Raw genomic sequence first — 14,980 nt, 5'->3', positions numbered from 1 at the left:
GTGGGATAGGTTAGTAAACTTTCTGTCTCAGGAGAAAAGAATACAGTTGAAAGGTTTGTTAATGCAGTACGAGGACATATTTTAGGAATCAGATGGGGAGGACTAATGCTATTGTATATGAAGTAGCTGTAGGGAATACTGCTCTGATAAAACAACACCCCTATCAGTTTAATCCTTTCAAAGCCAGACAGGTTGAGAAGGTGTTGGAGGCCATGCTCAATGAGGGTATCATTAAACCAAGCCAGAGCGAGTGAAGTTCACCGTTTGTCTTAATTCACAAACCTGATGGGACTCAATGATTTTGCGTGGATTATCTGAAGGTCAATCCCTCACAAAATTGAACTCATATCCAATACCGAGATTGGAGGACTGTATTGACAAAGTTAGACTAGCCAGTTACATCGCCAAGATGGATTTACTGAGTGGTTATTGGCAAGTACCTTTATCAGAGATGGTGAAAGAAATTTCTGCGTTTTGTAACCCCATATGGGCTACATCAATTCAAATTGATGCACTTTGGAATGAAGAATGTACCCGCCATATTCCAAAGACTCATGAACAGAGTTGTGGCAGGGTTAACAAACTGTGCAGTCTATTTCAATGAAGTTGTGATCTTTAGTAAGTCCTGGGAAGATTACATGGTATAGTTGGCAGAGTTCTTTGAACGACTACGAGAAGCAAATCTAGTAATAAACATAGCAAAACTGAATTTGCGTAAGTAGGGGTGACTTCCTTGGAACATAACATCAGTCATGGAAGTTTGACTCCACAAAGATGAAGGCCATTGAGGAATTTCCATGACCAACCTCGAAGAAAGAGGTGGTTACTCAGCAGATTCTATCAGAAGTTTGTCCCAAGCTTCAGCAGTGTAGTGGCACCGATAATCAATTTGCTGAAGAAGAACAATGCCAGGAGACATTCGACCATTTGAACACAATATTAACCACTGCACCAGTTTTGGCTCTGGCAAACGTCTTGAAACCCTACAAAGTTGCCATCAATGCTAGTGACATAGGAGTTGGAGCTGTACAGCTACAGGAAGATGATGATAGGATTGAACTGCCAGTTGGTTACTTTTTGAAGAAACTCAACATGCAGCAGAGGGAATACTCCACGACTGAAAAAGAACTATTGAGTTTGGTACTGGCCTTACAACATTTTAATGTGTACATCACGAACAGTGTGTTGGAGACAGTTGTGTACACGGATCACAATCCTCTTACATTCTTGGAATGCTTTAAAGCCACAAATATGAGACTATTTTGTTGGAATCTTCTGTTACAGACTTTTAATTTATAAATCGTGCATGTTGTGGGTCGTAAGAATGCAATTGCAGTTGTGTTATTGCAGATTTAACTGATAAAGTGTCGATGAGATTGATATCTAGTCAATGTTATACATATGTGGGAAGAAGTTGATATGAACTTAGATTAAAGTCATATGTATGCCATGGTGATGTGGTTAAGGAATAGAGAAAAAAATTAAGCCATCTTTTCATTATGATGCATGTTTTCATAAGTGGGAAGTTGTTATGAAGGTGTATGTGTGCATTGAATCGTTAAGAGAGAGAGGAAGCTGGCAAAGACTGATTGAAAGCACAGAATGTGCTAAACAATTTAAAAATGTAACACTTGGTTGAAACAAATAGCTGGAGTTGTGTTGCCATGGAACAAAAACAAATTCAAATTCAGCCAATCAGTTTATATCATGCTCCAGATACCAAAATCCAATCGAATTTGAATTTTACTGCTTGGGATGACAGCAAAGCCAATGAAATGATCCGATGTTTTGGGGTATAAAACCAGACATTTTGAACAGTAACTGTCAAGAACACCAACAAGTAGAGACTGCTGGCCAAATAGCTCTCTAAAAGGTACCTGTCCATAAGAAATGTTGTGCAGCAGAAGACCGAAGATGAGATGACCCAGGGAAATACAGGAAAATCTACAAAGGAAAATCAACAAAGCTGACTGGTTTTGAAATGTGATTTTTTTTTGTAAATCTTACTTGGATTTTTTTTATCGAACCAGTATTGTAGTGTGGGAGGTAAAAAATAGATTCAAGAGAGAGGAGTTGAAAATAGTTGTTGTTTTAGTGTTCTCTGTTGGATTTAAATAATAAAATTGTCCACTGGATCTGTAATGCTAACTTTGATTTCTCTTCACAGATGCTGCCACACTTGCTGAGCTTTTCCGGCAAGTTCTGTTCTTGGTTTCTGATTTACAGCATCTGCAGTTCTTTCACTTTTTACTCTATGGATTGCCTTCTGATAAGACCACTGACTATAGTCACCCAAACCCCCAGGACTTACTTTGGACCCAATCCTGGAATAACCTGTGAGACAGCCCTGACTGATCATAGTCCACTCCCAGACTGATGTCTGTACAGCTCCCTGAGTGACTTACTTATAATCCCTCAACTAGTTAGGCTTGGCCTGCAAGACTGACTGTAACCCAATCCCTAGACAGTAAAGACAATGATCCAGAGACAATGACAGGACCAAATGGCTGACTGATTGACCGTAGTCAAGTCCTTGCACTATAATCAGCTAAGCCTCTTGATTACTTCTGACAGTATGACTCTGAATGATAGTGTCTCCTTTGACCTCTTTGACTTTCAGACATGGCCATTTGATTGAACAGTGTTTATTATATCAGTAAATGCAGATGGTTAGGTGTGGCACTGATGTAGCATAGTACCAAACGGCAACGTGTCCAGCCCCTTGACTGTTTGGTGCTGTCTGCCTTTCTGTCTGCATTGAAGGCCAAGCCAAGTCAGAGATGCTGAGAGCCTGTAAACTCTCATTGAGCATGAAAAGGCACTGCAATCCAGAGATGCTGTGAGCCTCAAAGTAAGCAGACGTGGAAGAATCCTGTGTAGGTAAATGAGGGACACATGTCCCTGCAAGCAAAATGACCTGCCAGAGGCGTGTAAGTGTCATTGAGATCCCAAGTGAAGGTCAGAAGTGATGGGTGCCATCTGTTCCTGGAGTTGAGCAGCCCTGGTGAGCCTGTTGACTTAGCAATGCTTCCGTGCTTGGGCAAAGGGTGCAAAAGTCCGTGGGACAATCAGGGAAATGGTCAAGATGGAGCTGGATGAAGGTTCAGAGAGGCAAACAGCAAGCTGTGCCATCAGATAACCACACAGACTTTCATAGTGACATTGATGTTATTTGGATTCTTTGGGAAGGAGGAGAAAATAGTGGACTGCACAGAAATAAATATAATAAGGGAATAACTGGACAATTTTTCTCAATATCAGAAAACTGACCTTTAATGAGAATAAAGGAAAATACAAGGGGTAGAAAAAAAAGGCAATAGATTAGTGAAAGACCTATTAGGTACCACGGCTATAATGTGATGTGGTCCTGGAAGATAGGGGCATAGTTCTCAATGAAAACTTTGCATTGGTCTTCATAATGGAAAAGGATGATGCAAGTATAGACATCAGGGTGGAGGATTGTGAAATATTAGATGACTTTAACAGAGAAATAGGAGGCAGTAGCCAGTTTGGCAGCTTTAAATATGGATAAGTCTAGAGGCTTGGATGAGATATATCCAAGTTTGTTGAGGAGGCAAGAATGGAGAATTCAGGGGTCCTGGCAGCCATTTTGAGGTAAGGTGCATGAAGACTAAAGGACTGTTAATGTTGTCCATTGGGATAGACCAGGAAATTACAGGCCAGTCTGTCTAATCTCACCGATGGGGAAGTTATTAGAAAGAATTCTCGGACAGAATATTCTGCACCTGGAGAGACATGGACTAACCTGGCATAGTCAGCATGGGTTTGTTAAGAGAAATGGGACTGGAAGTCTATTTCCAGTGGGGAACTGCAGGGCTCAGTGCAGGGGGCCCTTGCTGTCTGTTGTTATGTTAATGATTTGAACTTAGGTGTAGGGGGCATGATCACAAAATGCACAAATGACACAAAATTGTAAGGGGGGAAGTAGTGAGGTGGATAGCTGTAAAATGTCCCGCCCTTTCAGGCAGTGAACTTCACATAATGACCACTTGCTGCATGAAAAACATCTTGTTGCCTCTCTTGTTCTTTTGTCAATTATCTTAAATCCTGCGGTCAGTGACCATCTCATCACCTCATAGCTAATGTATCTATAGGTTAAAGCAATGAAATATAACTTGTTGCTAAGTAATAGGGATTGAAAAAGCAGCCAAATGCAAGTAGGGATTGCGTACTTTTATTTCATACATTTCAACATAGCTTTTATAAAAAGACTAAGAAAGGGTACTGCAACTTTAATACTGTGGTTTACATATAGATGGTAAAGCTTTGGGTATTTTATTCCACGTTGTAATTTTGTACAAAAAGCACAGCTCTTGTGGTTCAAGTGTTATTGCAGGAAAAAAAAAGTTATTGCATAGAGATCAAACGGACACCGGTCAAAATCAACCCAGTCCCCGCTGTAAGTGTATCAAAATTTAATTAATACAATGTAGTTTAATTGTTAAAAAAATGAATCTTAGATGTTGGCATACGATTTGGATGATGTCGAAGTTAGTTTGATGCACTGATAGAAAATGTTGATTTATAATTCAGAGTCCATATAGCTTTCCTATAAAAATCAGGTTCAATAATCAGGTGATCATCTGAAGCAACTGTTTATAGTACATCATGTCGCAGTCCATTATGTGGAGCGTTTAGTAATGTTGTATGTGCAACAATGGCAATTGAGTCCGAGTTAGATTTCTGCTTCCACTATTTGAAGTTAAGAGTTTTGAATTGTGCTCTTGTTGTCCATTTGCAAATTGATTAATTTCGGTTTTTCTGGGGCAATAGGGATTTCTGTTTAATGTCTCAGATTAGATGTATTGGTGCAGGGAAATATTTTACCACTTTTTTTAAAAAAAAGATTATATGGCACTGATACTTGCAGCTGCATTTACTGAAGAAAATTCAAACGTTTTCAAAATTGCTGGATGAAATGTCAAGTTCTCAGAAGATTTCAGAAGACACCAAGATGTGCTCACTGGCACACCCGGCTGTATTCCTGGCAGGTGGATCCCACTCCTGCGACCGACAGGTACAGTTTTCCATCTGGACAGACACAAACTTCATAAAGTCCCTGAGGATTTCCAGATCCCCCCTGAGCCCCATGAGGCAACTTGGGTAGTTTCACAGTCTCAGCATCTAACATTACCTGTTGAAAAATGGGACAAAAAGTCAAATTAATTACGCTGCATTACATATTTCAGGCTATAGGAATATAGGAAGAGAAGTAGGCCATTCAGCCCATTGAACCTGCCCCATTCCTTTTGCCCATCCCATTATTATTAATGTCTGCTGTAACTATATTCAAATACTCCACAGCCCAGGAATTCTAAAGGTGGACCACACTCTGATTAAAATAATTTCCCTTATTTTCAAACAGTGTCACCCAGGTATAAACTCCCCAATCAGGAGAAATATGAGGTCAGCACTTTTGTCTCGCAGCACCAGGGTCCCAGGTTTGATTCCAGCCTCGGGTGACTGTCTGTGTGGAATTTGCACATTCTCCCTGTGTCTGTGGTTTCCGCCCACAGTCCAAAGATGTGCAGGACAGGTGAATTGGCCATGCTAAATTGCACATAGTGTTAAGTGCATTAGTTAGAGTGAAATGGGTCCGGGTGGGTTACTCTTTGGAGGGTCGGTGTGGACTGGTTGGGCCGAAGGGTCTGTTTCCACACTGTAGGGAATCTAATCGAATCTTACCTGCATCCACCATGTCTATCCCTTTAAGTATTTTCTAGGTGGCAATGAGATCACCTCTTATTCTTCCAAGAGAATATAGGCCCAGTTTGTTCAATTTCTCTTCATAGGACAATCCCACCAACCAGGAACATGTCTGATAGGCCTTTATTGCATTCCCTCCATTGTAATAATACTTGCCTGAGGTAAGGAGACTAACAATACTCTAGGTGCAGTCTAGCAGTGTTTCTATGCAGCTGAAGTAATACTTCACTACTCCTGTACTAAAATCCTTCTGCAATAACAACCAAAGTTCCATCAGCCTTCCTACTAACTTGCTGCACCTGCATGTTAGTCTCCCAGGGACTTGCTATAGAGAGCACAAAATTGGATGATCTCTGAAAGCAGGAGCAAGGATCAGGATGGATGATTGATCTATGCCCAATCCTTCTGCTATCGGCTGCTTGGAAACATCCTGCTGCCTGCCTGTACCAGGATTGCAGCCTATAGCTTGTTCTGAAAGTGCTCAAGTGGCTCCACACAATAATCAGAAATTCCAAGTTAGTGTAAAGATACAGATCACAGAACACCAGGTTATAGTCCAACAGGTTTATCTGGAAGCATGAGCTTTCTGTACAGTATCTGATGAAGGAGCAGTGCTCCAAAAGCTTGTACTTACAGATAAACCTGTTGGACTATAATATGGCGTTGTGTGATTTTTAACTTTGCCCACCCCCATCCAACATCGGCTTTTCCACATCAATGTTAGTGTCGGGCTGGTACTTAGTAAAAGAACGATATATTTTCATTGGAGGTAGTCCACAGGTTGACTAGGTTGATTCCTGGGATGAAAGGTTTGTTTTCTAATGAAAGGCTCAGCAGACTCGAGGCCAACGTTCATTGGAGCTCAAAGGAATAAAGGGATATCTATTTGAAACACAAATTATTCTGAGGGGGCTTGTCAAGGCCGATGCTGAATGTGCTTCCATTTGTGGAGAAATTCCTACTCACAACATGTCATTTATGTTTGAAATGAACATAGAAGGCTGGGTCATTCAATATGTTCAGGAAGCAGGAAGACAGATTTTCAATTGGGAAAAGAAGAGTCAAAGGTTATAGGGAGTTGGAAGGAAAGATGAATTAAGGTTACAATCAGATCAGACATGATTTTATAAAATGTCAAAGCAGGCTTGAATGGTCCATTCCTGTTCTTGTTTCTTATGTGCTACTTAAAGTCTAAAAGGAAGGAGTATTCTCCTGGAGCTGGTGATGGAAGTAGATGGCAAAGTGTATCTGTGCACAAAGAACATTGACTAATGTTTGAACATGGCAAAGCCCTTGTTCCAACTATCTCGGATGCATCAGAGCTGGCAGCAAGAGTGGACAGTCATCAATGTCAAGAGTGTGGTGCTGAAAAAGCACAGCAGGTCAGGCAGCATCTGAGGAGCAGGAAAATTGACGTTTTGGGCAAAAGCCGTTCATCAGCGATGTCAATGTTAGCATTGCAGTCCCAAAGATAAGGATGTTGTGCCACAAGACATAAAATGATCTTGCACAATTAGTCAAGGTCAGAATGCATTAGAATGCTATATCCTACCAATTGAACTATTAACCTTACACACTGCTCAATATCCAACCTCCTCCTTAACTCACCTATTAACCTGCTTCACAAATACATTAGGACAGGAAAGTCTCGATCTACTCCTGTTTCAATAATAGGAAGTCAGATGAGAGTCTGGTCTAATGGATGCCTCCCTACTTTAGTACCAAGCAATTTTCTGTGATAATTTCTGCCATATTGAGGAAGTTTGGATGGGTTCAGGGTAATGAGATAATTTATTTTCTGCTGTTCCTACTGCATTTTTGCCAGGGCCTAATCACGCCACTATAAACTACACAAGGAACACAGTACACTAGCTTGAAGTAATTTTAAGCCAGTATGCTGCAAGTTTAAAGGGGATAAATTTACTAATTTTCTGTTAAAACCTTATGACTATGTCGTTTTCTCTTGGTGAGTACTTTATTAGCTATCGAAATACAACTGTTTTGAGACTGCCATTAACTTGTCCTTTACCAAATAGGTTACTTTAGGTTTGTTTTAGGGATTCCACATTTGTGTTGATTCTTAGAAGTAAGCAGAAAGACAGAGTACAGACAGTCCAGTGACAGCAACAGACATACCTGCCAATGCCTCAGATTACAAGTGAAGTGGTTTGACCTGCATTTCATTAAGAAGCATTGCCTGCAGAGAGGTACAATTTATAAAGCAGGATGTGACTTAGTCAAACTACATCCTACATGTGGAGCTGCAACTCAGGCTCATCATATAGCAGAAGCTATTAAATTCAGCACCACATTTCACTTGTGTGAAGTCATTTGAGGCTGTTACTCAGTATCATTGATTAAAGAGCTGTGACCTGATGCTCTGGGCAAATTATCAATACGTTGGTTACTACAATGAGACATTTTGTCATCTTCTTGCAGCAACATGGCAGAGTGCTGATACATCTCCGATTGGCAGGATTCTCTGAGATCTAAGGAATCAACGTTGACACACAAACATGTACTTTCCCCATCAATGCCCAAATATACATCACCAGGAAAGTGCATCATGTTTGTGCAACTTGTTATGACTCAGAAAACAAGGCTACACAATGAATACTCACTCCCAAAAATAGCTTGACATAAGGGCTGTCTACACTTCCAGCTGCCTTCATGCAGATGGAGAGGTGGCTATATGTAGAAGGAATCTATCCTCTACAGCCTTACTTGATGTCATTGGTTTTTTTTGTCAAGATCATAGCCATTCATCCCACATTCATCTGTAGTGTCTTTACAATTCTAGACGAGTCAGAACTGAATGAGGTGGGAAACACAGCACCAAACAAATCAACTCAGAGACATGCTCAAGAGGAAATCACTCTCTGCTATTTGTCACCTGAGGCCTGTATGGCAGCAAATAATGTCCTTTGAGATGTTTCTGCAGCTGTTACTTGCTCCATGATGAAAGTCAATGTTGTCAAATAGCATTCCAATGTGCCGCTCAAATGAGCTCCTGTATCCAAATTGACAGATATAGTCCATAAGAGTCTATATTAAAATGGCGCTGGATTCATGATGAAGGGCTTTTGCCTGAAACGTTGATTTTCTTGCTCCTCAGCTGCTGCCTGACCTGCTGTGCTTTTCCAGCAGCACTCTAATCTAGACTCTGGTTTCCAGCATCTGTAGTCCTTGTTTTTATTTTGGTATAGTCCGTAATGCTTGCTTCTGTAAGGGTAGTGGCTATGGACTTCTAATCCCCAAGAAAGCCTAGCTAACTACACCATGTCTTCCCAAGTATCTCAATATACTCAGTGTTCTATCCCTTTGGCAGCAGAGATCTATTTTGGGAGAGGTAGGCTTGAAACCTACCAATATGTTTGAATGGACAGAGATAGCTGTTGCATCCTGGAAGACCAGGGTTCCTCTGCAGGGCAGAAAAATATTCAGCGATCTCAGCTATCATGAACTCACTCTCTGATCTTCCCTTGTAGTTTCTTACATGTGAGGCACCTCCATAATTTGTAACTTAAAGGATACCAGAAGAGTCAGAGGTGAAAATGGGATTTGGCAATGGGCAACGGAGTTCCACAGAATTCAACCCAAAGGTTCAGATCTCAGAGGTGTCTGCTTAATTAAATAGCAGAATGTTCAAATAGGCAACAGAATATCATTAGACACAGATTAGCCTTTCAAACAAGGTTAAAACATTGAAACTGAAACAGCTTTTGCAGTACAGCCACAAAATCCATAACTTAAAACCAAGAAGAATGGTCTTGGCTGACTTAAAAACAAAATTCACATTTGTGCTGATTAAATGCTTCTTAACCTGAATCTGTAACAGAAAGCCAGTGTCATCTTGAAAACATTTCCAAGTTTATTATTTTGTAGGTATACCCTGACCAGAATGGGAGGTACCAATGTAAACTCACCATTCCTTCACTTGTATGGAAAACAATGTCCCTCTGAGAAGAGGCTTCAACATTTCCAGCTCTTGCTTTGATCTGAATTCCTTTAGGTGCGTCCATGCACAAAGAACGTGTTGGAGACTCCAGCCTGAAAACAAAAGAAGGTTATGTTTGAGAGCTAATATCCTCAATTCCCACAGAATGTAAGAGAAACATGTTTGCCAGTCTGTAAATAATACTCTAATGAAATCCAAATCAGTGTATTGGAGAAAAGTTTGCTTTTTGTTGTCTTTAGAATTCAAGTTAAAACTATGTTAACAGATAAAATATCCATGACAGTAAGTTTTCTGTTTCAGATCTTTACTGCTCCAGCTTTTCATACAGTTGCACAGATTACATTAGATTCAACTTATAAATGTTACATAAAACAAAACAAACAGCAATTTTTATTGCATGATAAAAGTGCTTCTGAAGTGCTATTCTTACAAACTTGTTTCTAGAGGAATGTTTTCCAGTTGTCCTGAGGTTTGCACCATGCACATAATCGAGAAGAAGAGGATGGCTTGTGAAGCAGTCAACATCAGGCATGCAGATTTGGGATAGAGCTTTCCTTACTTTCATGAAGGAGACACTGAGGCCAGTTGTGGTGTGGCAGAGTTCATAGTGGTAATGTTCGAGAATGATTCAACACAACGTAGCCAGGCGCAATTGGGGCATCTGTACCTGAAGAAGCAGGTTCTGATCATTGTGCTTGAACCTTTCTCAGTTTCGAAAATCTGAGGAGGTCAGGAGTCCAGGCAAAGGATGCCTTCGAAAACAAGGCAACGTTATTGTCCCGATAAAGATCTTAAGGCCTGGAGACTGGCAGTCAGTCCAGGATTTGATGGGTGGATGAAGAGAAACAATTTCCTTTTATTGGTGAGTCCGGAACAAGGGGACTGTCATGACCAGGTTCCTGGGCAAGGTTCCCCAATTTGTTCCGGCTTCAGACAGGATACTGCAAACCTTCCAGTTCCCAAATGAGGGTGTGAACCCTGCCCTTTAGTTGGTCAAAATAAGGTGAATATAAACAGGATCCCATCCCTTGTGGATATTTTTCTCTCTGTACTCAAACTAACTAATATCTTGAAAGGATTCAATTTAATTAAATTTGCTTGACTGAACAAAAAAGTGAATTTATTAATTACGAAATGCAAGCTGAAATAGTAATGCAACACGTAAGGCTGAATTTTATGTTTCTTGGCTCAGTGTTAATTTCCTGGAGGGTTTCTCTCAGGCGATGCTGCTGGGGGCTATCATCCCAAAGTTACCTCATTAACTTTGAACACTGTCCTTGTGACAATGAAGCAAATTCAATTCAATTCAATTGTGACACCCCCTTTCTCTGATGCTACTCGCCTGATTCTTCCACTTGTTGGAAAAATACGCCATTATTTGGCTGTGCCTAACAACATCCCTGTCACTGGAGCTATCTTAGAAAAATTTTTTGCACACCCAGCCAAGCGCCATCAGTCTAGTGCTGCCCTGTGTGGTGGCATTTACCCTGGACATTGCAGATTTGACAATGGCTGATTGTTATTGGCACCTTGCTTTGTGCCTGGCACCCAGAAGGCCTGGTGGATGGTAAGTTGCAGAGGAGGGCCATCTTTCTCCCCCGCCTATCCCTTGCACTGGTAGCGGAAATGGTGTCACCAGACCTTGCCAGCCTGCTCTATGATTGCCAGCTGGGTGATTGGGGTCTTGGCCATCTTGAGGAATACCCAGTAAAATACAAAGAAGGTCAATGACTTTCTCTGTTTCCTAAAGGTAGGCAGCACCATTCTTCTCGCTCTATCTCTGCTACTGTCCCCAACCCCGATCAAGCCTCATCCTCTATCACTCTCCTATCACGTGCAACATCCCCTCACCCGCTTTCACCCTCACCTCTTTCCAAACCCACATACTGCCATTCATGCCTGGCCTCTGTACCCACTACGAACACACTACCAATCCCCTATGAGTACCAACACTGACAGCTGCCTTAATATCTCCCTTTCTCTTATTCCAGAATACAGGTTACAAAAAGGAAGGACCAGGATAGATGGTGGGCTATCTGACATTTGGCTGTTCACCCTTTACAAGGATACGATCCTGACCATCATGGATAGGATAAATAGACAAAGTCTTTTCCCTGGAGTCGAGGAGTCCAGAACTAGAGGGCATAGGTTTAGGGTGAAAGGGGAAAGATATAAAAGGGACCTAAGGGGCAACTTGCTCACGCAGAGGGTGGTATGTGTATGGAATTAGCTGCCAGAGGAAGTAGTGGAGGCTGGTACAATTGCAACATTTAAAAGGCATCTTGATGGATATATGAATAGGAAGGGTTTGGAGGGATATGGGCCGGGTGCTGGCAGGAAGGACTGGATTGGGTTGGGATATCTGGTCAGCATGGGCGAGTTGGACCGAAGGGTCTGTTTCCATGCTGTACATCTCTATGACTCTGTGACTCTGTGACTCTAATTGGCTCACTGACCATGCCCCAAGCCCTAGGACTGCTATCAGAGTCTGCTCTGAACTTACTTTACTGGAACATACAGACCGAAGGCGATGTCTGTTGACTTGTCTAAGACTGCTGCCAACTATGACAAGCTGCTTGGTTTTGTGCTCATGTTAAATGGCAAGGCAGTGAGCCTGGTAGCTCTAGCTGAGCCTGCAATGTGCAAAAAAGGAGGACATGGCAAGGAATGGATGCTTTGTTCATCAAGATAATAGCACTAAGACATTGAGTTCGAAGACAGATACAGCCAAGTCCAGCTGTGAGCTGGGGTGACTGTTCCTCTGTGGTCTATGTCCTTGTGACAGCAATGTGAAGATAATGGCTGGTGCACCTTAAGGTTCAGCATGGCTATGCAGAGGCATGGTCCAAGTGGATTGGAGATGTGCCATGTTGATGCGAGGGTGAGCAAATATCTGATGCCAAAGTGTGTGGAAATAGGAGGCATGCAGTCACTGCTCCTGAGTGTACCTCTGCTGGGTTTCCAAGATGGAGGTTCAAGCATGGAACCAGTGATCTGGAATCTCAAGGTATCTTCTTCACTATCTCAGTGTTTAGTTTTCTTGCCTGGGGTTTGGATAGGAAGCTGCATATTAATGAGGCAAGATCTCCACTAAATGAGGCTGAAAGCCAGCAATAGTCTCTCTCTTAATAGGCATCTTGTTGCTCTCTAGATAGAATCTCAGCTTGAAGCCCAGTGTTGCTCCTGACATTGGGAAAGGTCTCACTGGACTTCTCATGCAATTCTGCCAGATGTCTTGCCATAGCCCATGTTATCAGGTCTCTGAATGATTCTAGCCAAATACACAGATTGGACAAAATATATGAGTTCAGTAAAATACTGTCTCTGAATTGTTCATTAAGTGGAATATTGTGGCTATTGCAGTGATTTCCTGTAGCCTTAACATTGGCAGTTGAACAATCAATTTTGAGATTCTTGGCTTTTCAGATTGATTGAAACTCATTTTTCCTTTTCTTTTGACAGTCCAGAGTGAGAGATAAGCTTTTTCTTTTGTATTACTTGCAATGACCTTCCCTCCTTCATAAAGTCAGAAGTGGGGATGTTCACTGATGATTGCACAATGTTCAGCACCATTTGCGATTCCTCAGCTACTGAAGCAGTCCATTTTCAAATGCAGCCCCTTGACATTCAATGGTGTTACCATCATTGAATTCCCCACCGTCAACATCCTGGGGATACCATTGATCAGAAACTCAACTGGACTCACCATGTGATTAATTCACCTCTTGACTCCTCATACCATTCCTGAAGAAGGACTCATGCCCGACTCTCCTGCTCCTTGGATGCTACCTGACCTGCTGCGCTTTTCCAGCAACACATTTTCAACTCCTCATACCTTGCCCACTATCTACAAGGCACAAGTCAGGAGTGTGATGGAATACTTCCCACTTGCCTGGAGGACTGCAGCCCCAACAACACAAGAAGCTTGACACCATCTAGGATAAAGCTGCCCGCTTGATCGGCACCACATCCACAAGCATCCACTCCTTCCACTGCCGACACTCAGTAGCAGCAATCTGTACTCTGTACAAGATGCACCGCAGAAATTCACCAAAGATCCTCAGACAGCACTTTCCAAACCCATGATCAGTTCCATTTGAAAGGACAAGGGCAGCAGATACATGGGAGCATGCCACCACCTTCAAGTTCCCCTCCAAGTCACTCACCATCCTGACTCGGAAAAATATTGCTGTTCCTTCCCTGTCACCTAGTCAAAATCCTGGAATTCCCTCTATAATGGCATTCGGGAACGTTACATGTTCTTCGAACTGTGGTCTTCACAGCACACTAATCCACATACTAGGACATCAGGCCATTAACACATGTACATTAGGGTCGAAACTCACTTCTAAATCCTATTCCTGTGGGAAAATGGAAACAGATCTCTCATCCAGAGTGATGTTTTTTTAAACATTATGCTCACAGTCTGAGATACTCCAGGAGTGTACACATTCAGTTTGTAGTATATTTTCTCCCTTTGAGCTTTCTTTGACATTCCAAAGTCTCTGTCTGTCTTTCACCAGGCAGCCACTAAATTTTGACCAGCAATCACTTTTGCAGTAAGTCCTTGTTTTAAAGGACCCAAAAGAAAACATGTTTTAATTAAAGTTCAACAAGTGCACAGGCAATCCATGGTTATGCTCCATGGTCATGAAAGGATGTAATATTGTAAGGTGTGAAATCAGGAAGCACATTTTCACACAAAACGTAGTATAATTCCAGAACTCCATCCACAAAAAGGTGATGAATGTTTGTTATTGATTGAACGGCAATGGGACAGGAAGACCCAAGAGCCTGTCTGCCACTGGCCATCACTGAGGCTGAGGCAGGAAAGTGATGGGGTCCCACCCAGCTGCATAAATACCTCCTCCACTTTCAAATCTGCCTTAGGACAGGACATTAAATTCTGTCCAATGTCTACCGAAACACCAGGATTTTCATTGTGTTCAATCCTTATCCTAAGGGGACTGAAGTACTTTCTATCCACCACTGGATGTTCTGACTGATGTTAGTTCACTCAGCATAGTCTGGGAATTAGGACAAACAATCAGGCAGGATATTAAGGTGAGCTGTTTTGATGGGATCTCTTGATCCATAACACAGAACGTTTTTATCCATTAGGCCATTGCAATGACTCCAAATATCGGTTTCTATATCAGTTATAATGTACAATGATGAGGACTCTGGAATGGGCATAAAATGACAACTGGATAGGTTATATAGATAATTAGAACTAACGTTATGGAAGCTAATTTGTTGCTTAATTTATCTGTATGACATAATAGCGTGTATGTA

General features: G+C 41.7%; 1 protein-coding gene across 6 annotated transcripts in view; it reads right to left on the bottom strand.

Annotated features, from left to right (window-relative positions):
• Positions 1-4,245: 4,245 nt before the first annotated feature.
• Positions 4,246-14,980, bottom strand: part of sgcg (sarcoglycan, gamma) — a 644,218-nt gene continuing 633,483 nt past the window's right edge. For all 6 annotated transcript variants that reach the window (XM_060826731.1, XM_060826730.1, XM_060826734.1 and 3 more), the window contains 2 exons: positions 9,654-9,777; positions 4,246-5,155 (listed from right to left, as the gene is read on the bottom strand). In XM_060826731.1, the coding sequence (XP_060682714.1) occupies positions 4,982-5,155; positions 9,654-9,777 (298 nt within the window). In that variant the 3' untranslated portion in view covers positions 4,246-4,981. The remainder of the gene's footprint in view (positions 5,156-9,653; positions 9,778-14,980) is intronic.

The sequence above is a fragment of the Hemiscyllium ocellatum genome, chromosome 6 (assembly GCF_020745735.1).
Source record: "Hemiscyllium ocellatum isolate sHemOce1 chromosome 6, sHemOce1.pat.X.cur, whole genome shotgun sequence".
NCBI lineage: Eukaryota > Metazoa > Chordata > Chondrichthyes > Orectolobiformes > Hemiscylliidae > Hemiscyllium > Hemiscyllium ocellatum.
Note: the sequence above shows the minus strand (reverse complement) of the source record. Positions and strands in the feature narration are given on the sequence as shown.